The 26,159-nt window shown below is 42.2% G+C and overlaps 2 protein-coding genes across 3 annotated transcripts in view; one reads left to right on the forward strand and one right to left on the reverse strand.

The window, feature by feature from the left end:
* Positions 1-267: 267 nt before the first annotated feature.
* Positions 268-26,159, forward strand: part of MOB3B (MOB kinase activator 3B) — a 106,551-nt gene continuing 80,659 nt past the window's right edge. Inside the window, exon 1 of one of the 2 annotated variants that reach the window (XM_075527499.1) lies at positions 268-441. The gene's annotated coding sequence lies outside the window, so the exon portion shown is untranslated. Of the gene's footprint in view, positions 442-733; positions 864-26,159 lie in introns of those variants that run through there. The other variant, XM_075527500.1, reaches the window with a different exon arrangement.
* On the reverse strand, positions 7,521-8,213 carry IFNK (interferon kappa). The gene has a single exon (XM_075488632.1). The coding sequence runs from the start codon at positions 8,211-8,213 to the stop codon at positions 7,521-7,523; it is 693 nt and encodes a 230-aa protein (XP_075344747.1).

Genomic DNA, 26,159 nt, shown 5'->3' on the forward strand with positions numbered 1-26,159 from the left:
ACGGGGGCCGCAGGGGAGGGGGCTGCTGCGGCGTGGGCTGGGAAGCCTCGGGGCGCCCTGGGAGCTGACGGGAGCCGCCGCCGGGGCTGCGCCCGCCGCCCCCGAGCCCGGCGGGGCGTTCCCCGGAGGGCGGGCACCGGTGCCGCGGGGGGGGGGGGGGGCCGGCCGGCAGGCGGGAGGGCAGCGCCGCCATTTCGGCCGCTACCGCCGCTGGCCGCTCCGCGCCCGCCAGGGGGCGGCCTCCACCGAGGGCCGCGCCGAGCGTGTGGGGCCGCGCGGCGGGAGCCCGGGGCCGGGGGGCGCGGGCCTGGCGGTGGGCAGCGCCCGGCCGCTGCCGGGGCTCGTGGTGCGCGGAGGGGCCGCGCCGGGCCGTCGCGTCCTTGCCCTGGCTGTCCGGCGAGGAAAGCACCTGGGCGGGCGGCGGCGCCTGGAGAGGCGGAGGTAAGGCGGGGGCGGCGGGTCGGGTCGGTCCCTGTGAGGGAAGAGGTCGGTCCCGCCGCCCCACAAACTTCCCGCTGTGAGGGAGTCGCCGACTGGGACGCGCTCCCAGCGCTCCGGCCGTCCGCCCGTTCCCCATCCCGCTCAGCCCAACTGGAGGTGCTCCCCCCCAGCTCCTCCCAGCCCGGGGGGGGGGGGGCGGCCCACACCTGCCAAACGCGGGTGCCCGGCCGGTGCCCGCCCCCGCCGGGGAGGGTCTCCCGCTCCCCCGGGGCTGCTGTGCGCCGCCGGCCCGGGGCCTCCTGTTTCGGGAGGTGGCGGCGAGGGGAACCCGCCCCCTGTCCCGGCCGAAACGGCAGGTGGGCGCCGTATGAGGACCGCACGGTCCCTGTGAGGGACGCTTGGCTCCCCGTCACTGGCACTGTGTGGGTACAGCAGCTGACTGGCCTGAAGCCTGTGGAAAGGCACATTTTCTTCAGGGATTTTCTGTCTTTTTGTTTGTTTGTTTTTCCCCTCCTCACCCTGTGTCCGAAAGGTAGGTCGCTGCGTGCTTTCCTCCAGAGCTGCAGGGGTTTGCTCGGTCTTGCTCAGGGAGCTGCTTGCTGTCTCTGTAGACCTGTTGCTGCACGGTGCATGCCTGGAAGCTGGCGGGATCAAGCCACACCTGGGCAGGGTGTGGGGGGCTGCTGCTGCCCGCTGTGTTAGGCATCGGGCGGGTGAGGGTGCACTCATATTAAAGAGAGAAAGGAGGAGGCAAGTAGTCGTCAGACTTGGGTTTGGATTGTCTTTCCCTCTCCAGCCTATTTATTTAAACCCAGTATGGTGTCCCCCTCCCAGCCCACTCGTCCTGCTGCCTTTCTGCACCATGCTGTGACGAGGGGAAGTGAGATCCAGAGCCCTGCCTGCTGGTCCTGTTGTACTCGTGTTGAGCAAAGGGATGGGACCCTCAGCACCATAGGCTGGGAGTTTGTCTTCTGGCATGGCAAATGCGGAGGCAGAGCCTGTTAAAAACAGCAATTTTGCTGCAGTTCTTTTAATGTTGAGGATGAAGTTAGTGTCTCAAGAAACCTGCCCTGCAGCTGATCTGCCAGGTCTTTTAGTTGTGGAGAGACAGGCTCAGGGTGCCGGATTTTGCTTTTAGTTTGCAAGGTTGCTCAGTGAAAAATGGTTTGTGTTAAACTCCTTGTTCACCGGTGGAACACGGGATTTGAAATCTCTGCAAGTCTTTGCAGCATCATGACGCAACAACCTGACAGCTGGTCTCAGAGGCTGAGCGAGGGCTTGTTATGCAGAAACGCGTAATTGCCAGTGTGAGGACCAGCAAACTCTAGAGGTACCCACTGTTGGCTTAAAAGAGGACAGCTGCAATGCAAGCATGGAGCAGTCCTGCTTGGCAGGGGCTCCTGGAGTCCTGCTTGCAGCTGATTGAGCCTGCAGATCATCTGTCTGTCTTCTGGCAAGACTGCTGCCAGCTGGCATTTGAAGATGTAGAGGCCTTCTTGCTCCCACATGATGGTCAGATCAACCTGTTCTGGGGCTGGCTGTGGGCAGCTCTCATAAACAAAATGTTCTGAGTGATGCAGGGGTGTGTCCTAAACCAAGTTTGGAGCAAGAACATGTTACCTGTATGATAATCAGACAGATAAAGGGTGGTTGAGGATCCTTCCCACCTTTGCTTAGGTTGCAGTGATTTCTTATATAGACAACAGGATTGTTTCTGTTCTCCAAGCCATTTAATTGTGTTTTTACACATAGATATAATTTGTATATAATGAGGGATACTCAGGAGAAAATCTTCCACACATTCTTCTCAGACTGGAGAGTTTATGGGCCAGATGCTCTGTAGTAGGTAGACAGGGAGCCTGTTTCCCCCTCTTCCACCATAGCAAAACATGTTATTTTAAGATTTGCAGACTCTTCTGAGTGGACCAACATTTGTGACAGTTTTGCTTCTCCACTCTGTGGGGTAGAGAGAACAGCATTCCTGGCACAAAAAAAGCAGAAACTGTTCTTTTGTAACAGAGAGTATGCACATCTCAAAGAAGGGGGTAGGGTAGAAAGAAGAAGAAGAACACAAGGTAGACAGGGTACAATCAAGCAATACTGAGTTCTGGCAAGTGCTAAAGAGCAAAAGGAGATGGATGCAGAATAGCATGATGTTGTTTGGCATCAAGCAGCTTGGAATGATGATTTAATGCTGTTTGCCACAGTGTTGGTGTGGTAGCTGGTGCTGCTTAGAGTGCATTAGTAAATGATGTGAAACTTGGGACTGGACCAAATCACTTTAGCTCCTTTGGTGATATTTCTGTCACGGTAAATGTTTCTTTATTAACTGCCAGCAAAGTACCCAGCATCGTTTGAGTTCCCTGAGGAAGGTACTTGTGTCCTGGAACAGAAACTAAGAGAAGCAGAGAGGGCCAAGTGCCCTGGGAACATGGATCATAGAGTCATTTGGAATAGTAATTGTTTAAAAATGTTACAGGAAAAATGTAGTACTGTTCTTTGTTGAATATTCAGTCTTTATCATGAGTCAGGTAAACTGAGATCTCAGATTAGTTTATAGACAAAACACAATGTTATTTTCATTTTTCTATTTTAGGATATTATCTCAGGATTAGATGCTTCAGTAGTACCTTTGACAGTCTTGGGAGCCTCTTCTGAGCCAAGGACGTACGCCGGTGTGGGTCAGATGGAGATAGAAAGCTGAAATTAGTAAGATATAACTGGAATTTTAATGCTAACTACTGTACAATTAAATTTACTTCCAGAAAAATTACCAATGTACTACTGCAGTAAGCTTCTTTGGTGATGGGTAATTAGCACATTAGAATACTAAAGGAAAAAGGCTTAAAAATGAACTGTGGGTATGGCTGAAGATCTAATGGTCAGTTGTACACAGAGTAACTGAGAGGTTCTTTTAAAGGAGTTTGGACCAGCTAACAACAGAAGAGGAGGTTTTGCTCACTTGTCCTGTGGTTGTTATGCAGTCTTGCTGCCACACTCCCCTTTCTCTTTTGTGCTGGTTCTCATATGTAGTGGGCATTCTTCCCTACTTTACTTTAAATCTTTACCTTGAAACAAAAGCATGGATTTTGTTTGTTTGTTTTGTTTGGATAATTTCCTGTTGGTCTGGTGAGCTCAGGAAAAGGTTCAAGAGGTGTTAGAGCAGGACAAGAATGTGGGATTGAAAACTGGGGAAGGGAGGAAGCGAGGGTATAAAATTGGGTCATGGTGTCTTGTGAACCATAATTTTAGTTCAATTTACCCCAAAAAGATAAAAAGGGACTTAGGCTAATCAAATAGCTTCATGGGAACACACTTTTTAAAAGCAGGGAGCTATTCAGTCAAGGCTTTCCAAGATCTGTTTGATCTAGGAAATCTGTGTTCAGATTTAACTTAAAATACCTGCCACTTTTGCTGTTGAGGGTGTGTCCTTACCACACCAATACAATCAGGAAAAAAAGGATTTTCTATTTTTGTGTGAAGAATGAACATATCCTCAAGCTATCAAAAGATGCAAGTTTTTAATCCAGAAAGAATGTAGCAAATTCTGTGGCTAGTAACATGCAGTATATCCAGGTAATTAGTAACAGAGGACCTCTCCAGTCTTAAAAACAAGTTTCCCCACTGTAGTGAGCATTAGGTTTGGATTCTTGTTTTTGTAATTTTATACTTATTACCATTTGGGGGTACAAAAAATAAAAATATATCTGTCATCATTATGCAGCTCTGAAGTTCTAAAACAAATGCTAGCAGATAGATGAGTGCAGTCTCTAAATCAAGGACTGGAGGGAGTGCTGAACAGGCATATAAAACAGCTTGGGGAGGCTTGACACCGGCCCGTGACTGGGTAGTACTCTCAGTGTGCTGAAACCAAAGAAGTGTGGCTGAGGGCTGTAAGAAGTGAAGTTCCATTTTATTTCTCACCCTTTGGTCATGCATTCCTTACTCCATCTCTAAATCTTGGGAGAACTGCAATTTGTCTTTTCCATCTCACAACTGTCTATGTTTAAAAGTGATCCAACCTTTCATTGAGCAGTGCAATGTGGTACAAATGCTAGCACTGAACATTTCAGATGGTGCTTCCCTGAAGAATTGGGACTTCGACTTTTTCTTCTTTTACCCAGGAAAATAGTCAAGAAACTGTCCAGTTAGAAGATCTTGAAACATAGTCCAATTTTTTCTTAAAAGAAATTTTAAGTGACTTTGAATCTCTGTACTAATTCTAAGAGTCTTAGAATACCATTTTTACTTTCTCATTTTACTGTCTTTTTTCCCTTTGTTCTCTTATGGAAGTACCCACTGACATGCTAATAGAGTGCTTGATAAGGTAGCCATTGAAGTGGTGTGTATCCACAGTGGTATCAAAACCAACAATCTAAAAAAACTTGAACAAATAGACATGTTTTTGTTTCTTTGGGTCTCCAGTTACAGTAATCATAACAAGTTACAAAAGTTACAAAAAGTTTTATTGTAAAAGCTACATGTAACAACAGTAGTCTAGAATTTTTCATAGAAAAGTACAGTAATTCCTTTCTAAATACTCCTAGTAAGGAAAAAGGTCAAGATTTAAAGTTATTTGACTTTCTTTATTAAAAATTGTTTAAAGTTATTTGACCATATTCAACCTCAGACAGTGCAACTCTTTCCACAGGAATGGAAAGTTGCATATGTATCCTCATTGAGGGTTAACACTGAATTCGAGACAGGAAATGTGAAAATAGTATTGTCTACAATAACTTCTTTTTTCTTCTGTAAGATATAATTAACTTTAACTTGTAAAAGCAAAGTTTGTTTTTTTTTTTTTCCAGAAAGCTAGCATAGGCAGTTCTTAAACACCTGTTCCCTATAAATGCTTAGCTGACATCAGTCAGTTAAGCTTACCTGGGTACCCCAAATTACCACCTAATGAGTGTATGGCTTTACAACCTCTCTATTTCCCCCTTTAAGAAAAACCCTGCATCCTGAAATGTGGATCACAATTGACAATAAAGCATGCATGAGTTAATAGGCATATCTGCTTTAGATTCGTCAAAGTACCTCCCCAGAAGAGCAGATGAAGGAAGCAAATGTTTCCACACTGTCCAGGGATGGGCTTTTGCTTATGGTGCTGTCATTACCTTGCCAAAATACACTGTGATCCTATGAAGACTTCATGGATTTTAGTAGGATGTGTAAGGTTGTGTCCAGTCATATCTGCTTGAAGTCTGTGCTGACTCTTGGCTTTTCAGAGACTGAATCCAAGTGCAGATTTGAGCAAAGAGAAATATGTCCAGCATAGGTCTAGGTACATAGATACAACTTGACATCATCCTTGCATGATGCATTATGCATGGGGAAACCTCAAGTTTAGGGGCTTCAGTTCAGCCACTTCCTTTAGTTGGGTATCCAAAATTGGGCTGTATTAATTCCCCACAGTAACAATCCATTAAAAGCAGCAAATTAAAAAAAAAAAATCAGAATTAAATGTGCTTGAATATATTTTGCTGCCATCAAACATCACTATGGTATCAACGTAGCTGCAAAGTGTTTAAGTTAACAAAACAGAGATTCCAGAGATTGATTAATGAGGTTGTTGGGAGTTTAACATTAACTATGTGCCAAATTGATCTTATGCTCCCTATACAACCAGTTAAAGAACTGAGCTCTTACGTTGGTGATTGAAAGTAGACTTACATTTAGGAGTCTGAAACCCATTCTCTCCTCCCCCTGTTTCTGTAAAATAGGAGCATGTGAGAGTGAAGTTAGTGGGCTTGATCTCCTTAGCTCAAGGTCTAATTCCCAGGAATAATAATACCATTCCATTAACATAGCTACAGCCAGAATTAGTTTTCCTTCCCCTCCCCCACCCCCCCCAAAGCGCGAAGAGATTTTGGTATATATATTCCATTAAATAAAGAAAAGACATGGGACTAAAGTTGCTGTCCAGCCCTCAGACTTCTCAGGCAAAATGTTGAGACTCTGTCCTCAGGTAATGATAACAGCATATTGAAATTTTTCTCTTCAGAATATTCTCTTTTTCTTCCCCAGTCCCATATAGTCACAGAAATATTGTAACTCTTTTCCTCTTACATTCCAATCCAACATATTCCATTTATGATAAACATATTTTAGGAATCAGATATGCCTAGCAATCTGAGGTGGGAAAAAATCCATGTCAGAACTCATCCAGTCTTCTAATATGTAGGGAGTGGTACTGAGACCAAGGGTATTCAAGGTCTTGAGTACCAGTTAAACTGATGAAGATGATGACTTGAAGCACTGCTTGGCTCTGCCTGTATGAGGGAAAGAAAGGTGGGAGAGGAGTGGAAGAAATTTATTTACATCTGTGTCCACATAGTAAAGTAAATATTTTCAGATTAATCTTGTCTGCTTGTGAACTCAAAGCAGATAGAATGGATACATATTTTATATAGTTGTGAACCAACATATCCTAAAAATCCATCCTGCAGTTTTTGAGTATTCTGCAGTTATTGAATATGCTGTATAGAAAGATGGATTTTACATCCCCATAGGATATAGAGATGTGTCTACTTGCAAAATAAGGATCAAAGCTGGGGATTGACTTTTCTACCTCAGAAGGTCTACCCATCATTATTTTTGAGTTTAAAGAGGTCCAAGCCAGGTTAAATTCTCATCTGTTTTGTAAATTAAGATCTTTGTAGCATACAGGACTCCAGGAAGGTCTGTCTTCCTTATGCATGTCTGCATCTTGTACTTTTTTCTCCATTAGTGAAGTAATACAAAAGTAAAATCTATGCAGTGTCCAAATGCAAGAGTTTCAGGCTGTAAAACAATTGGCATATTCTGTGGAAAGACCACAAAACTTTTTTATAGTGCAAAGAGAGAATACAGAGGAGCAATATCCACTTGTTTTTTAAAGAGCTTATCTTCTACAGAAGTGGTGATACAAAGTGCCCCTTCACTTGAGTATTCTACGTGTTTGAGCACTGAATGCTTTTTGAAAACAAGCCCCAATTATGAATTTGAAAATTATTAAAATGTGGAAATTAAAAACCTATCAAAAAGGGGAAAATTATCAGATTCTTACAAAGAATCCAAAAATAGAAGATGTTACCTCTTTATGACGTGTGTTTTTTCATAAGACTGTCAAAAACTATAAGGCATGTTCTCAATTCCATTTGGACTGCTTCCCAGGAACAGTGGCTGTATTGCTTATCTTTGAGGAAATTGGTGATTCTTTGGAAGTACTTTTTCACGCTGAATATAGTGCTTTTTAGGATCCATGTTTGAAAGCTGTTTCTTGCTTTTGATAGCTCTTCTGACAAACATATCTCTAATTCTTCAATTTGCTGATGAATTCCATTTTGAAATTTCTGAATTTCTGTATTCCAAGCACCATCAGGAAGATTTTTGCTAAATAGTTGGAAGATCTGTTGGAGGACCTCATAGATGATCATTGTGACATTCTTCTGTGTGACCTTGGTAATCTCCATGGGGAATCTGAAATCAGTTGTTTCGCTAAGACATTGCTGAGAAAAATAGCCACCCATTTTGCACAGAAAGTTCATGTTGTGGTAGTTCACTTTGGTTCCTTGGAAAAGGCAAACTGGATGCGAGAGTTTGATGTACAATGCCAATGTAATGCAAACTTGTAGTAAACTTCTCTGAAGCAAGATGTTCATGCTGATGAAGTAGTCAGGACTATTTCCTTGCCTTTTTGCAGATCCGTAAACTTGCAGTTTCTTGCTTGTCTTGTCTATGCTCACATGCTTTTCTTTCATGTCTCTGAATTTATTTCCTCTGTATGACATGCTGAGTATTACTCATTTTGTAGGAATTATGTTTTTATCAGCTGTGATTCTGCCAGGGTTTACTGTTGATTTCAGTTTCAAACAGTTGCAAAGGTTTGCTCATTTCTGCTTTGACTGTATTTAATTGAAAAAAGAGTAAGTGAGTCAATCTGGTCAGTCAGAGAACATGAACAGATTAGGAGGTTAGAATCTGGTAAGGGCATTTCATCTTCTCATATTCCTACTAGAACAGGCAGCTTTGCTTTATGCTGAGAAATTTTACTTTTATGCTTAAGTTGGCCAAGACTGTGAAAAAGAATCACATCCCCAGCTAACAGATATGCAGATATGAGCTCTAAGCAAAATGTAATTTTATTGATTTAAAAACAAATGTCTTTTTTGGTAGGACAAATTGTTTTGTTCGGGGAGTGGCTTAAACTTTATTAGCAAAATAACCCTGTTGTTGACACAAACAGTGACTCATTAGGGGCATATGTTGCTATCACTTTGTTGGCAAAAAAAGAAGTATATACAACTCTTAAGACAAATGCCTTTTCTCCAAAATCTCTAATCGTTCGCTGCTCAGAGAAGCTTTCTTTTACTTAATCACTTGATGAATCAGCCTAAATTTTTAGAGCCGTAAAGGCAGGCATGCTTTTACATAAAGAAGAGGAATTCCTTCCATTTCAGAGTAAGAAAACTTCTGTTGTAAAGCCTCATCCTGTGAAGACAAGCTCTCAAGGAGACTGAATTACTCATGTTGGTAGCAAAATGTGCTATCTTCAGGACCACCCTAGCCAGTGTAATGCTGGAATGTGTGTCCCAGTGTCTGGCCAGTGTACTTCTCTGAATATGAAGTCTTTGGACCAGCTTGTAGTAGGACTGCAGGTTGCCACCAGCATGTTAATCGTAAGTGCCCAAAACAGTCTCAGCCTTTGGTGATGACAGTTCTGGGATAGTGCTATGTAAGCACTGTGGCTTGAAATGAAAGTGCTTGGTTGGTTCCTGAATATGCACTAGCAAAGTGCCATGTTTCTAGGTACTGTGGCTTCCTCTAGTGCAGTACTAGCCCTTTTAACTGGTTCCTGTAATCACAATATGAGAACTCACTGGTTATTGAAAAGGAAGACTGGGTTGAATATTAAGATAAGCAAAAGTTACAAGGCATTTGGCAGGCAGATTTGCTTCTCTTCTTGTGGGAATCTTTAAGGATTGCTAAATCTATATGTGAACTGAAGTGATTTGGTCACTGAAGTGTACAGAGTTTAGAAAGCCAGGGGACATGCCCTTATGTAATTCAGCCTGCATAATTACAGGGATATTTGAAAAAGAATATGGAAAACGTTGAAGCTCAGGAATGTTTGATGTAAGCAGCAAAGGAACTCCTGGATGCTCTTGAGATTATAAAGTATTTTGTTAAAAAAAAATAAACCTTGTTGATGCTTGGGAGGACCTGTTATAATGTGGCAGACTGAAAGATTCCTATGGATAAGCAGTTTCTTTAGCAAGCCACAGGATGACTTCACCAGTTATACTGTAGGATCCTACTAATATATTAATGCTCCTGTGTTTATTCTTCTTGTTTTGCTACTGCTGATGCTAATGCTGTAGTAATATTGTGGTATTGTCATAAATTATCTACACCCAGAGATCTTCAGAGGAGTTAATTTATGAATGAAATTGTGGGGAGGATGGTTTTGTGTTTGAAAGACTGGACAGAGCATCAGGAAGGCTATGGTAGATTTGATGCATGGATTTGCCACAGATGCCTTTTGGTGAGACATTGAATTACTTTCTCTTTCAGTTCTTAGTTTTTTTTTAAAAGACAGGATTATTACATTTCTCTTGCTCTTTGTTTGCTATATCTGTTTGTATTCCTTAGCACATTTAAGATATGTATGATATCTAGTGTGTAAGGGATCTAAACTTAGTTGGAGGCATTGCCTTTGTTATATATTTTTTTGAAGTCTGTGCCCGTATCAAAATGATTTAAGCTAAACTGTAATTAGCATGTAATGTTAACATGTAGTGTTAGAAAGATCAGAATATAGAATTGAAATTTAGTGTAATAAAAGGTTACTGAAGCTTGTAATAGAGGGATGACTGAGTTCTCCTGAAATTAGATCGATCATAAAAGATCCCAGGACACAGGATGCATTTACTAGTCGTTACGCACAGTCTAAAGCAGCAGCAAATATGTTCCTCTGACTTTTTTTATGTTGACACAAAGTTAATGTTAAAAAAAGCAGGAGAGCATTTCTTTTTTTGACTCAGTAGGTTATAGTGTCGGAAAATTCTGGCTTTAATAGACTTGACTGAGCAGAACAGAAATAAGTAGCAGGCTGAATCAGATCTTGATGCATGGCTGGAAGCGTATAGTGAGAGATTAGTTAAGTATGCTGAGCTGAAATGAGTTCACTGAAGGCATTATATGAGAATAATTCACATCAGATCCATGTCTAGGTTACAGCTAGAGTAATCACATTAAGAATGTCTATACAGTAGTGCCAGAGAGATCAGAGTCTGATCCAGAAGCTTTACCATTGGGAACACGGTTTTAATGTCTGGCCACGATTTTGATAGTTTAGTTCAGAACTAAATGCTAATTCATCTCACCTTTAATTTCGCTCACTCTTTGCAGTAAAAATCTCAGGACAAAATTTCAATTTGGTGTATATTTGGATAGCTCTGTTGCATTAAATGGAACAACATCAATTTAAATCAGGTGAGGCCCAGTCCTTTCATCTACTAAAGCAACATGAAAAGCAAAGCTGGATCTGATTCACTGTTTTAACAGTTTTATTTGGTTTACACACTGGAGAGCAGAGTCGCATCCCCAGTCATTGCTTGTTTTCCTTCCATTGTGATTTCATAGGTGATCCATGAGCTCTTTGGATGTTGTGAAAACATACTAAAATTTAAAGGGGAGATTAAGCAATAATTAAGAGTCTTTTAGCTGTTACTGGAGAAACTGAGGACATTTTCTTGGGGGGGAGGGAAGGTGGCAACAAGGGAAAACCCATTCACAGTCACTTCTAGATGAGCTGATTGTAGATGGTAAAGGAGAGAATATATTCATTGTGGAAGAACCTTTTGGCCTCCATTAGCGATCAGAGACCTGTTGGCTTTGTGCTGCTTATCTAGGGACAAGTAAAGATGATTGCTTCCCAGGGAAGCCGAGTTGTCTCTACACAATACTGTGTGTAACTCTCCTACTTTGAGGACATCTGTTTTACCCACATGAGGATTACCATCTTCTAAATTAAAACTCTCCTTCCCTGAAAACACAGAGAGGAAGAAGAGATATATATATTCTACCTTGTAGTGCAAACCATCCACCCTCATACCAATGTTCTCACACTGACCCTTTCTTAACCCATTGTTGGCTGTTCCTGCAAACATGGAAATACTTTCCCTGTAGGAATGAGAAGAACAGCTTGAATGAGCAAATCAGGAGCTGTGAATCTGTGCTCTTGTTTCAGTGCTTCAGGTTTTTCTAAGCTTGGCTACATTCTTTCCTCTTAAACAGCTCTCTGGAGTTTGGTCAAGGGACACAGAATCTCTGGAAGAACCACTTTGTCTCTAGTGAGATAGGAGGTGTTTGATTGTTGGTTTTTTAAAAAATAATAATAATGTAAAAAATGACTCCATTACAGATTTTGTATATCTGTAACAAGTGTGAGCGTCAAAATGTCATGTTGTATTCACATAGGCTGTCATGCTTCAGTGAAAGCTAAAGAACTTTTCTTGGACTGTGGATCCCATTTTGTGCCAAAGCAGCTGAGGACATGAAAATTTTGGGGCTCAGGTGGGAGCTGAAAACAAAATTCAGAAGTTAAAGCTAATGCAACAGGTCTAGTACAAAGGAGTAGGAGTCAACAGAATGGAACTGAGATCCCAGATCTGAATTCACCTAAGGGATGCCTAGGTTCAAAGTGTCTTTTAGTTTTCCTGTATTTTAACTGCATCTTTACCAGGTAGATACACCTAGTTACTACATGCCTTGGGAGCGTTATACAGCTTTACCCAGGCTCTGTGTCAAGGTTGTCTAGTGGAAGCATTGTGAGAAATGCTGAAGAAAAGGAAAAAAAAAAAAAAAGGATGAGGCCTGATGAATGCAAATCAGTTTTGAATCAAGATTACCCTAATTTCTGAGAGGGAAGCTTCTTTAATTTCTGGATTGTCTTTGTTTCACTCAATATTGCCCTGTTTGCTTGCTTAAGAAGTAATGGTGATAAACTCTGTTAGTTTATATGATAAAAACTTGCCTGCACCCCACAATGTAGCGCAGAGAGAGATTGGCAGGTGTGGGAGCCTGAATAACACTTGCCTCGGCTGCTCCCAGCCCCACCACAGGAGCTATCAGCCCAACAAAAGCCCATCTCTACAAACCCAGAGGAGCAGAGGGGCACAGTGGCAGGCAGGAACCCAAATTAAGGACTTGCAGGAAGGGCCCCTTGCACGATTGTCCTGGGGGAGCCTCACCCCCATGGCCTGGGAGAGAAACACATCAATGTGAGTCAATGCTGGAGCACCTTATGAACTTCCTGAGGGTTGCTGCCTAGAGGTAGGGGACACATTATGGGATGCAGAGGAAGAGCACTTCAGGATTACACAGGACCTATTCTGGGATGTTTAGGGGAGGAACCAAAGGTAGGGAAAGGCATGGATCTAGGTGTTTTGGGAAGGAACAAGCATATGAAAATAGAGGGATGAAGGGATAAAAAGGACTGGTCATGTTTAAACAGCAGCTGGTCAATACATTTCTCTGGTTGTCCGCTGCGTGTGAACAGCAGTATGTCCTCTCTTAATAAACTCCATTTCTAAGTATTTTCCTGGGTGAGGGACTGTATTCTGTAGGGGTGTGTTAGTATGGGGTCTAAGTGCCAGCACCTAGAGTCAGACCATAGGTTGGAGGGCCCATGTGTCATTGGTACCAGCAACTGGAGAGGCCAGAATGAGTGGACTTAAGTGCCAGCAGCTGGACTGAGACCAGGGGTCAGAGATCTGTGTGTCTGGTGCCACTGACTGCAGTGAGTGAGGGCATGCGGTAAAGCGTGTGAGTGCTAGCAACTGTCAAGCTAGACTATCCAGTGAGTGGATATTGTGGTCTGAGAGCCATGTGCATGTCTGTCTCTGAGGGTCATGCTACAGGAGGGGCTGGCTATTGGGGGGACCAAGGCAGTCTTGGTCATCTGCTGTGGAGCTCTGTATGTGTGTGCACGCACGTGTGTGAGGGGGTCCATACCAGCAAGTGGAGTGGGGCTGAAGACTTGGTGGCACATATGTCCAGGTGCCAGGATCCAGAGACAGCTACAGGGCAGATGCTGTGTCTAAGCACAGCTGCTGGAAGGATGCACTTTGTACATACATGTATATGTATATATCCCCACTAGCGGACCTCCATCCTGCTTAGCAAGAGAGAGGAACAGAAGAAGCTGTTGGTATTCCTGTGACTGCTTTGTGTGTATGCCTGTGTTGATCTGGTCATGTGTATGTATATATATATGCTGTACATGTGTTTATGTGTGTGTGCTTACTGGGAATGCATGCTCAACCTCACTACTGGTGGGACTGGGGGCATGGAGCTGCGGCAGCCTTGCCTCTGTTGGTCTGCTGGATTCTGCCCACCCTAACAAATTACAGTCATTTTCTCTCAGCTAGGGACCAGCAATTCCAGTAGGAAATCCACAGTCTCAGCTAAGTGTTTATAAAGTACCCATCTCACCTCATTCATTTTACTGAGGGCTGAACAAGTGAAGGAACATTTGCAGGGATAAGAAGAAAAGGTTGATCTTTATTGGAGTATCTGCCATGGGGAAAATGGAGAGGTCATAGCCTACCAGAAAACCAGAGGTGGAATACCCTACAAAGGCTCTTTAGCTTTCCAAGAGAATTCCATCTGGCTGTGCTGTCAGACTCTTTGTGTTAGATTTTTGTGACTCTAGTGTTCTCATCTGCTTGCAATCAATGGTAATAAACAGTTAGACTAGCATTATTGTTCATCTGTCTGTAAAAGAGTCATCTTGGCAGCCAATAAAATAGCAGTTATGAAAGCATGTCCACAGTGGTAAGAGATAAAAGGTTCCTAATGCTTTCTCACTTGTACTAGTCAGTGCTGGTCTTGTTAGAATTGTGTGTTTGTGTGGTAAAATAAGAAACCAAAATGCCAGACTAGATTCCAGGAGAGAGACTCACTTGATTTTCCTGCTGAGCAGCATTTCTTTCTTTCTGGGAAGAGTGCAAACATCACTATCTTCCTTCTCTCAGATGTGAAAAACCCTTAGGCCTGAATCACAGAATCCAAGAAACATGATAGGGAAAGCTCCACCCAGCCAACTTGTTTACCCCCAACTGCAGAGGAAATGTTTCATGCTGCATGTGTTTTTAGAGATCTCTGTCAGTCAAATTACTCTTGGGAGCAAGCCTCTAATAGGGCACAGATGGTGTCGAGCTTAGGGTGAAGTTTTACTACACACAGCCAAATTGATCTAATAGTTAGCTCCTACCCAAAGAGTTGGTCCTGTTTCTCTCCTGATTGGCCTTAGGACTGTTTCAGCTTGGGAAACTAATGTGCCAATCTGTCCTGGTTTCGGCTGGGATAGAGTTAGTTTTCTTTCTAGTAGCCGGTATAGTGCTGTGCTTTGGATTTTAGTATAAGAATAATATTGATAACACGCTGATGTTTTGGCTGTCGCTAAGCGGTGTTTACATTGGTCAAGGATTCTTTCCCCCTTCAGCTCCCCATGCTCTGCCAGGTGCCCAAGAAATGGGAGGGGGCACAGCCAGGATAGTTGATCCAAACTGACCAAAGGGCTATTCCATACCATATGATGTCATGCCCAGTATATAAACTGGAGGGAGTTGGCCAGGGGGTAGCGATCATTGCTCGGGGACTGGCTGGGTGTCGGTCGGCGGGTGGTGAGTGGTTGTAATTTTTTTTTATATATATATATTTTTTTTTTTTCCCCTCCCTTGGGTTTTGTTCCTCTCTCTCTCTCATTGTTTTTTTTTTTCCCCTCTCATTATAATTCATTATTATTATTACTATTATTTTGTTCCAATTATTAAACTGTTATTATCTCAACCCACGAGTTTTCTTACTTTTGCTCTTTCGATTCTCTCCCCCATCCCATCGAGGGGGAGTGAGCGAGCGGCTGCGTGGTGCTTGGCTGCCGGATGGGGCTAAACCACGACACAGTCCCCTTCCCTTTCTCTAAGAGAGGTGGTGAGGGGAAGGACGATTTTTTGAGTGCTTTTCTATCTTGAACTGGCTAATCAGAGTAGAGCTGGTGCTGGCACATTGGGAGGACCAGAAGAACATGGCTTTTAGCATGGGAGCAGGACCTGCTTTCATCAGCAGGCAGCATTTAGACCACCTGAGATGATATGTTTAGGCTTGGATGATCTGATCTTGCTGATTTCCCATGGTAAGGCCTCTGAGGAAAAAAAGATATTTTCTTAGCTTTTAGAGTGATGTTGACAATTTGGATCAGGTCTCTTTGCCTTCAGACCTTTTTAAAAGGAGATGTGACACTAAGAGGCTGGAAACCTGGTATTCTGGGCTTAGGAGCCTGTGCTGTGTAGAAGGCAACCTGAAGTAGTCATGTGATCTTGTCTCTCTGTGACATCCACAAGTCCCATTTTGCAGGAGAGGGAAGCATTAGCTATATTGCAGAGTGTCTCAGCTCCTCATTTCTAGTACTGGGTCCTGGGATTGGCTGCAGAATGTAGAACAGAGCAAAACTGTCTAAAACCAAACTAATAAAAAGCTAAGAACCTTACCAATTTAACCTGACATTTTTGACTACTGTATGTGTGCTACAGACCTCTCTTACAAAGTTGATGCCAGATACAAATCAGTCTCTGTTGTATGTTAGCCTGTATGAGTATTAGAGGCTACAAATGTGAATTAATATTATTCCACTTTACAATGTACGCATACAATGATTCTGTAGGCTATTCTGTATCATGCTCGTAATAAAAAATAACAGGGCATTTCTGGTCATTTACATCGGGTGGAGGGCAACCACTGTTCTGATGTAACGAAAACTTCTTTGTATTGCTGACAAATCCTTTTTATTTCAGCATGGCAGTTTGCTTGTGAGAAATGTCTTGAACAATGTGGCATGACTGTAGGAAGTCTGCTAACTGAGTAGTGATGCAGAATTGCCCAGACATGGTGAGGTGAAGCCTCAACTATATGTGCCAGGTGTGTTTATAATTTTTAAAATTTTATTTCATGAGCTAATGAAGACTGATTTCTGACCTCCTTTCACTTGATTCTCCAACTCCTTGTGTTCTGTCAAAGCTTTCAGAAGGTAAGACAGAGGACATACTGTAACTAATTTTCAACTCCACATATGCTGAGTGATTAGGTTTTTTCTTAGTGAGGTCAGTAGCCTTGTTTCATCCCTGTCCAGCTGCTAATTTTGTCCTCCTCCTCTGGAGGACAGTATTTATTTTGAGGTTTGAACTGCTCTCTCAGACATCACAGAAGGTAGATGATGGTTTGGAAAGTTATTGTGGGAAGCAAGACAGATAGTTGGACTGTGTAATGTCTTGTTTCTAGGAAATCGGTTGAGAAGTGTAATAGAGATGTAATTACATATTTTCCCTTAAAAAGTTGTTTAAAGTTAATAACACACATAGATATTATGTCTTTGGAATTAAGCATTATTGTCAAGTGTAGTTGCAGTGGACTTTTTGTGAACATGTGAAATATGGTGAGGACAGAGAGTATTGACATCGGCTTGGTTTGACAACAGGAGTAATAACCATGCCAGCTTCTGCTTGTTTGTGGCTGTGGGTTTTTTTGTTGTTGTTTTTTGTTTTGTTTTGTTTTGTTTTGTTTTTCCCCAGGTAAATGTTAGTGTTTCAGATTAGATTTGTTTCCCACGGTGGAGATGGTCACATTATGAAAACAGTCATTACCAACAGTTCTGACAGCCTGCCTTGCTAATGATCTTGGCTAAAGGATTAAATGTTAAATGGTCACACAAACACTTCTCTTTGTGATTGATGGATTATCAAGTAACAAAGTTGTTGTTGAAGGCTCTTATAAGCCTTGACAGGAATGTGTGATCACATAGGTTCCTGCAGCAGGGCAGATCCAAGTTGGGACTGGCTCATGTTGCTCCATGAAAATATGACTGTATCTGTTCCCTGTCTGCCATGTGCATAAGAGTGTTTGGGGTACCATCTATTCTCACACTTCACACTACATCAGAAATAGTTCAGACTTCCTGCTTGAAGACCCCCAATGAATCCAGTGACATTCAATTCATGTGCTGTGCAGACTGTGCTGCCAGAGTGAAGAACTATTTGTACTGTGCGTTTTGCTACTTAGGATTTTGCAGAAGTCTGTCTGTGAAAGAGCTAGCTGGGTGTCCTGAGGCCTCTTTGCTCAATAAGAGATTGTTTGGACTATATGGGAGGAGATAATTTCTGGAATTAGTGAACCGGTGCATGTGCCTTTTAATGCAGTGCAGTTATTAAGTGGTCTAGGCTTTCAGTGCCAATGCTTATTTCGAAATTGCTCAGCACACACAACAGGCAACTGAGCAGGCTAGCGCATGGAAGATCAGTGTTTTGGACAGGATCTGAACACAGGAACTTCTGATGTGCCGAAACTGTGAACCAGTTCACCGTAAAGCTTATTTCAAAGCCTATAGGAATGACAGCTTTAAAACCCGTGATAGAATAAAGAGTGTAGGTTACTGTGTTTCTGTCTGGACACTTGCATGTTAGGCAAGGAGAGGTACTATGGCAAACTGCCACAACATGCTGCAGTGCTATAAATTTTCTCATCCCAGTTCCACAGTGATTGACACTGACTAAACAGCTACACCCTCACTCCAGAGGCCTAGTAGTCACCTTCTGTGAACCATGGTTCAGATTAGCTGTATGGACATGTATCCGCACTGCAGTTGGAGTGGATGTTGAATGCTGCAAGCAGAAAGCAGCTGTGGGCCTCAAACCCCCCCTTATTTCTAACAGTAAGGTTAACAAGTTTCTGGAGACATTGGTGATTTCCTGGAAAAACTAAAACTGGGCCCAGTGAATGAGTCCCCTTTTAGTCCAGTACTCCTATTGACTGAAAAATAACCTGACCTGGAGACCCTGAGAGCTGCAAACTTTCCTAAAGCTTCTTTCCTAAATGCCACTGTTGCTTTTGTAGAGATGTATAACAGAATCTTAGCATTGATGAGGAGAGACAGGAATTCAAACCAATAACAGTATTTTATTGTCAGATGTACAACACACACCTACCATGTAACAACATACTGAAGGGGCTAAAAGTTTTTTATTATGAGTATGCCCCTGGGCTGCTGTTTATGCAGCAGGATTTATCTGCTGTGCAACTGTCATGATTTAACCCCAGCTGGCAACTAAGCACCAGGCAGCCGCTCCCTCACTCCCACCCTGGTGGGATGGGGGAGAGAATCAGAAGAGTAAAAGTGAGAAAACTTGTGGGTTGAGATAAAGACAGTTTAATAGGTAAAGCAAAAGCCACACATGCAAGAAAAGCAAAACAAGGAATTAATTCACTCCTTCCCATGGGCAGGCAGGTGTTCAGCCATCTCCAGGAAAGCAGGGCTCCATCACGCGTAATGGTTACTTGGGAAGACAAACGCCATCACTCTGAACATCCTCCCCTTTCTTTCTTCTTCCCCAGCTTTATATGCTGAGCATGACACCATATGGTATGGAATAGCCCTTTGGCCAGTTGGGGTCAGCTGTCCCAGCTGTGTCCCCTCCCAGCTTCTTGTGCACCCCCAGCCTGCTCGCTGGTGGGGTGGTGTGAGAAGCAGAAAAGGCCTTGACTGTGTAAGCGCTGCTCAGCAATAACTGAAACATCAGTGTGTTATCAATGCTGTTTTCAGCACAAATCCAAAACTTAGCCCCATACTAGCTGCTGTGCAGAAGATTAACTCTACCCCAGCCAAAATGAGCACAGCAACACCTCTATATTGAAAGGGTGAAGCAACTGAAATTTCTATTGCTGGTCCCAAACCACAGGTGTTACAAGGCAAACCCCTGAGATGCACCACTGTTTTGGCAGGTGTGTCAGTTTTGATTACCTGTGATGCTACATCAAGTTAAAATAATAAACTAGAAATGTTCTGTAAGAAAAAAATCTCAGCAGTGGCATTGTTGTTTATACCATGATAATCTAAGGAGGAGGGAAGAGAATTACTTTCATTCAGTAGACACAGCTGAGAAAGTAACAGACAGGCTTTCTGGTAGAAAAGAGCAGAAGGAGTCCACACGATACTCCTTGCTTGTTATGTCGTTGCTTAAAATGTAAAAATTATTCTGGTTGTCCTGCATTTTTTAATTGAAAGAGGCACTTCTGGGTCTGAAAGCCTCTATTTGAAATAAAAGTCTTGTCTGCTACTGTGCAGCTAGTATCACACCTATTTTTCTGTTCACAATTTGGACATTAGAAGAAGAGGTGAAATGTGATATTAATTTTACGAAATAGAAATTTTAACCCTTTTAATACCTGGCTGAGCTCAGAACAGATTTCAGTTTAACCTAGTACTGTATGTAGTACTCTTCAAGACTGCAGAAGTGTTTTTATAACAGGAATGGAGTATGATCTTTTTTCAGACTGGATTGACCCTGTTGTAAACAGAGCAGGGTTCTAGTTTGCACTGCAGACAGGTCGTTTGGTAGGACAGCATTTGTGTGGGTCTGGAATTGCCCCACAGCCCAAAGTCTTCTTTGGTAACTCTTAGGAGCAAAACTGAATGGGACCAATTTTTAAAAGACAGTCCCCACTTTGACAGTGCTATTCTGTTAGTGATGATAGGCAAGAGGACAGCCCAGTAAGTACATCATCTGAGAGACATGAGAGGAGAGAGCAGTATTGGTAGTTACTTCTCTTCTCCTTTATTTATTTCTTCCTCTGCTGTGACTGCTAGAAAGATGCCTTTATTTTTTACCAGCATTTAGGTCCCAGGCAACCAGGACAGCTGTACGCTGGACTGACCAGTTTGGGAACTGATGTTAAAAAATCCTTGAGTTGTCAGCTGGGCCCTCCATGTCAAAGGAAAACAAGTAGTTGCACAATTCTGGTTACTAACAACACATTTGCTGTCTACAAACTCTTATGTCTTGGCAAGGTGACGAAGAGAAGTAACTTCTGGGTAACCTGCATCAAATTTCTGTGGTGCTAAAAGGGTAAGCTTTTCCTTGCATTTTTGCCCATTAAGAGTATTTTGATAAGTGGAGGGAAAGTGCTGTTCTAGCTTTACAGCTTTTTCTACCTGTCTTGTCTCCTTGTTTTGGGCCACCTTTACTTTGTAGAGATGTTATTTCATCTGCAAAGAGAGTCCATTTGTTAACTTGAGTGGTTTGTTTCTTTTTTTTTTTTCTGTAGCTTATGCAGCAACTTAATTTAAAATGCTCCACAGGAAGGGTGTTGACAACTGCTGTTGCCTACCAAGCAACTAATAATTATATGATGCACCTGTTCTCTTCCAGTATGGGGTAAGAAGGAAGGGGAACTCCCAGAACTGAGTGCTTAGCACTGACAGTCTTTTTTCTGGACAGAATTTGGGCTGAAGGATTAAGTTTTTGCACCTCTGTAAGGAGAGTTGGGATGGAATACTCACATAGACCTTTGGATCTTGAGCAGAGGAGATCAATAGTAAGCTGTTTCTAAGGAGTTTAATTTCTTACAAGGAATGTCCTTACAAGTAGTATATACCCTTGTAAGTAATATCTTTATAAATATAATGCATGATATTTCTAATGGGGTCTTGAACAAAATAATTTCCTGAACTAAAACATTTTTTCCTTAATTTTGTTGTTATTGTCTGCACCAGAAGTGTTATTAGCAAATGGGGGCCTGATTTCTTCCTTCAATGGGATAGTGATAATTTAGCTTGGAGGAGATGCATTTTGTCCCCCTGATCTGAAGTACTTGTGCCAGAAAACCATTCACTGTGGTAGAGTCCAAACCCACACCCAAGTTGGAGGTGTACAGAAATCACTTGAGTAAGTTCAAAAATACAGAGGCCTTTACTCTTGGTGCCCCAAGGTGAATGAGTAACTGTTCTCTGTTAATCACATATTGATGGACAGATGTGCTATGTTGGAAAGAAGCACAGGAATAGGAGGCAAGATGCTGGGCCTTGGAACCTCAAGAGGTTTTGCATTTTCTCTGATCAACTAAGTTTGCCCCTTGATACCATTTTTCTTTTTCTTCCTCAGAACTTACCGTTTTCAGACAGCAACTTTAGGCAATGTCTTATAAATCTCTTCAGTCTAAAATATTGCTGTTCCTTTGGAAAGTGGTACCGTTTCCAGAGCTAAGAAACAAGACAGTGAAAAGGAGATAGATGACTATCAAGCAGTTAGATGAAGGACTAGAGTACATGCAGGAGACAAAGGTGAACTCATAAAGTAAATCAAATTCATCCTCTACTCTTCCATCTGTCCTAAAAGATGTAGTGAGTCATGTGCATACTTTTTCCAATAACTTGAGCTGGCACCTCCCACTTCTATTATCTTCTGCTCTGCTTGCAGGTTGAACATGCTATTTTAATAATTATGACCATGCCTATTCTAGTTTAATGACATTGAAACTTTAAGAGCAGTGCAATTTCCTAGCAGGTCAGAGAAAAAACTTCCTGAGGGATAAGAAGATGACAAGTTTGTGCTATCCATTTTTCTGACATCTTAAAGTCCAGACTTACTTCACTTCCAGTGTGAATATATTAGATCCAGAGGAGTCCATTATCCAGTGGCAACTGGGACATACGTTGTTTCATTGAACAGGTTCAAGCTGAGTTAAACGGAGGTGCCAAAGTCCGCTTCAAGAACGTGTTTGGAGTCTAGCTTTACGAATAGATGGCAACTCGGAATTAGGCAACTATGGTTTTCTTTCTTGGTCTGCTATTGGCTTGCTGTGTGACCTTAGGCAAATGACTTGCTCTCATGTTTCTTGCTTTCTTCTGCTGTTAAGCACTTGAGGAGACAAATATTTTACACAAGAGACAGTGGAATTGGTTTTGATAAGAATTTTGTGGTTATATCTTACAGCAGAAAGAGGGGCCATTTGAAAACCAGGTCTTTCACTATTATAATAAAATGGCTTTTATAATTTGATTTCTTTTTGGTTTATTGTACTGATAAAAGACACCAAACACAGCTTGATTACATTAATGATCTTAAAGAATTATAAAGAAGGAAAATTCCTCTTGTGTGGTACAGCTCATTCTGCTTGCAGTTGTAGGCTTCTTATCTCTTAGCTTTTTCTGGTGCTTTGTGCTAGCAATTTACCAGTTTCTGCTGTGTCACCAAATGTGGCTGATTGCAGGGGCAGTGTGCTTCCATTGGGTATGTAGGGGATGAGAGTCCTAAAATGTAATGTAAAGCATGTTGAATACTGATGGCATTCCACTGTAATCCCTGAACAAGATCTTGATTTGACACTACTTTTAAGAGACCTTGTCTTGCAACAAAAATGCTTAGGCTGAAAAGCCCTCTGCTGAAGCGTCTTGTCCCTAGTGATGGAGGAAAAGAATAGAATGAGCTGCTAAAAAAATATGGCTGATCTCTGGAGTACACAGCACAGGGGTTGCATGATTTAACTCCCTTAGTGTCCTGACAGCAGAGGAATTAGCAAAAATAAATTTTTACTTGCAAAATCCTTGGGAATTTTGCATTCCTTCCTGACTGCATATCTAGGCAGCTTTTCTCTTTCTTTTATGAGGGATTTGGAGGAAGCAGAACTTTGCTCCTGCTTTTTGCTTTAGACAATCTTGAGTTCTGCTGTGTGCTGCTTTACAAAATACACTCACCCAAATGCAAGAGCTGGGTCACTTTTTTAGGCAGAATTGCAAATAATGTTATTAATGATCCATCTCTTACCAGTAAAACTGGAGCATGAGCTGGGAGAAGCCTGTGTAACCCAGCCCTCCCACTCAAACAGATAGGTTTGCTGTAGACCCAGTCTCAAATTCTCAAGGCTGGCTGCTTTCCATCGAGACAGGCTGCAGAATCCACACGGGATGATGGATGAGAATCTGCTATGATGACCTCATTAACTGGTATCCTCTTTTCTGGGTACTGTCTTCTGCATCGTACTGTAAACTAACATGGTAACAAAGCAGAACTTGCCATATAAATAAAGGCCTGGAAAGAGAGCTGTGCCAGTCATCACCAATAGAAGCCATCAGCTGCTATTTTCCAAAGTCTGGCATAATGCTGTTCTCGTCTAGGAACTAGTTAGGACTAAAAGATGGTCATAGCTTGAGGTCTTCTAAGAGAAAGTAGGGTAGGTATAAGGGGTTAATTTATGCTGTAGTAGAAGGCTTCACACAATAATAGGGAGTGCATATGATTTATTAGTTAAAGGATTTAGCCTTCAGAGTCTGAATTCAACTGGTTACAGCCTTTTAATGTAATACCTAGTGCCTCATGGCAACCAATACAATGAAAATAAAATAAAGTGACTGGAAGGAGACTGTATTTGTAAGAGCATGGGTGGAGGCCATGTAAGACCATTTGAATTTAGCAGTCATTTACCTTGGATAGGTAAGATCAAGGATAGCTTCTGGGGAACTAGCAAGGAGGAGCAAGAAAGATATGTTAGTATCGGTGTTTTTCAGCAGGGCCAAATTGTTCAATAGGTTTCTAACAGTGTCGCTTAAAAATTGTTACCAAGTTCTCACCAGCATGTTCACACTCAATGGACTTTCAGGTGTTACATACCTTTGCAAGTAAAGTTACTTTAGTGAAGGCCAGCAGGGCTTTCTCTCTGCCATGGTAGCGACTAATCTGCTTACATTTCTGAACAGTGTTTTATATTTTCTATCTGTCAATGGAGTTGCCTTGTGTTTAAGAGGAATAGGTCTGGAAAGAGTAACTTTGAAGTTTCAGTGCAGTATGTGTGAGGACACCAGTGGCTGCATTGAAACTATAAGGCCTCCAATGGGATTATAGAGAAAGTGTCAGGGATTGGGGTTTTTTGTGATTGTCCTGTAGACTTTAAGTCATGTGTGTGTGAGAATATTAGGTTTTATAATCTGTTGCAGCAATATCATCTGCCGTGGGAGGCATTTCCACTCTGCTTTATTAAAATTCAGTAGGGAAGTATTACTCTCTCTTTTTTGTGAAGACCCAATACAATATTTACATAATAATTATTCATTTCTAAAAATATCTTGCAGCAGAGAATCACACAATATTTTCCTTGGATATATTAATGAAACCTTGTCTTATGTATAAGCATTACTGTGCTTCTGTTAAGACAGTAGAAGAAAAATGGGCAAAGGAGCATGCCCCTAATATAATGATGTGCTAGTGATGGGGGCATGAAGGGATGTTAAGGATGGGATCTGCAGCTTCCATGTCACCCTGTAAGACTTGCATATCTGGGGTCATTACTTTAGGCTACCTTTATTGTCAGAGGAGACAGATGAGCATTTTTAAGTTTGATGCATCTGATGTATTTTACATGTCAAGGATGAGATGAGTCATGTCATAGAAATCTGTTTGTCTTCATTAACTATAATGGGCGTCTAGATGAGAACCACATCTGTCAAAATCTACAGCAGAAATACTTACATTTGAACAGATGATTCCCTTCCGAAAGGTTCTAACTGTAACCCCTCTGTAACCTACCGCTACTCTATACCTCCTCCCAGAAGAAATAAGTTCCCTGGGTTTATGTACTTTGCTATGACAATAACCCACACGGCTTACCTGAAAGCTTTAACTTTTGCCATGTTCTCAGTCATGGCAGTGGCAGCTGCGCTTGCTCCTGCTGGGCTACTATTTATCTGTGCTGGAACCACCAGTGTTCTGCATTAGGGGAACATTGGTTAGCCCGAGCGTACTGCTGGACTGGTGTGTTCCAAAGGGCCAGAAGGCCTCCCTGGTTTTCCTGCTCTGAGGGCCATAGTGTAGCGACACTTTGAGGACTGGACTGGGCTGGTAACCACAAAGCCAACACATTTCTGTGTCCTGGGTGTCCGGTGATGAAGCATCAGTGCTGGCTAGGTCAGGTGGCTTAGGTGATCAGGCTGTGCTCAGTATGAAATTGTCTCCCTGGCTGGAATTGTGTTGTCCCTGTAAATCGGACAGTCAAAGCTTGTTCGGTGCTAAGCCCTTTCAGAATTTAGCCTGGTTTGGGCAATGTCAATCCAGAGGCATGGTTACCTTACTCTCCTTTCTCCAGGTTTCCCACCCAATAAGCTACTGACAGGTAACTGAGAGTTGCTGGAGTTGTTTGTTAGGAACTTTGTTCATACATTTACTTGATTTAATATGTGTGATTGTTTATTATGCCATATAATCTGACATTTGGTCCAGAAAGGTGGAGTTGCTGAGTAGTTATATGTAATTACTAGTTTTCTAAGGGAGGGCCATTAGCTGCTCTTAAAATGGGCTTGTGCTGAGCAATGCAGTAAATTAAGCTGATAGATATTACATTATTGTGTTGTTTATATTGTCCTGTCACATGCAAATTGTGGGGTTCAATTATGTCCTGATCACTGTGTTTATATTGCTGCAGTAGCACTATCGGGGATTAGTATTAAATTCAGCACAATCTGTACTGTTCTTAATGATCAAAGCTAAGCTTCTCTTCCAACAGGTCAGTCTTGTTTTATTAGTTAAACTAAAGGAAGGAATGTGTAATGGTCCAGTATATTTCACCTGATGTGAAAGCTATTTTTCAAACATGTCTAGGACTCTTAAATGCCAAGGTTTATTTTCAAAATCACTTGATGATGTGATGTGCACACAAAAAAATCAGATCCACTAAAAGTGTATATTTGCCATGATTTTTCATGTTGAAAGGCCAAATCTTTCTTGGCCCTACAGACTACTCTCCTACTACTCTCCTACTCTCCTATGTTAGGTAGAAAGGAGACCAAATTACCATTAGTGGGCTGGTTTAGTACACTATTGTAGAAAGGAGCAATTGCGAGTGCATTTTCTGAAATG

This window comes from Mycteria americana, chromosome Z (assembly GCF_035582795.1).
Source record: "Mycteria americana isolate JAX WOST 10 ecotype Jacksonville Zoo and Gardens chromosome Z, USCA_MyAme_1.0, whole genome shotgun sequence".
NCBI classification, from domain to species: Eukaryota; Metazoa; Chordata; class Aves; order Ciconiiformes; family Ciconiidae; genus Mycteria; species Mycteria americana.

Coding starts and splice junctions, on each gene's coding strand:
- IFNK (XM_075488632.1), bottom strand. CDS start 8,213: ATGTCATACAGAGGAAATAAATTCAGAGACATGAAAGAAAAGCATGTG.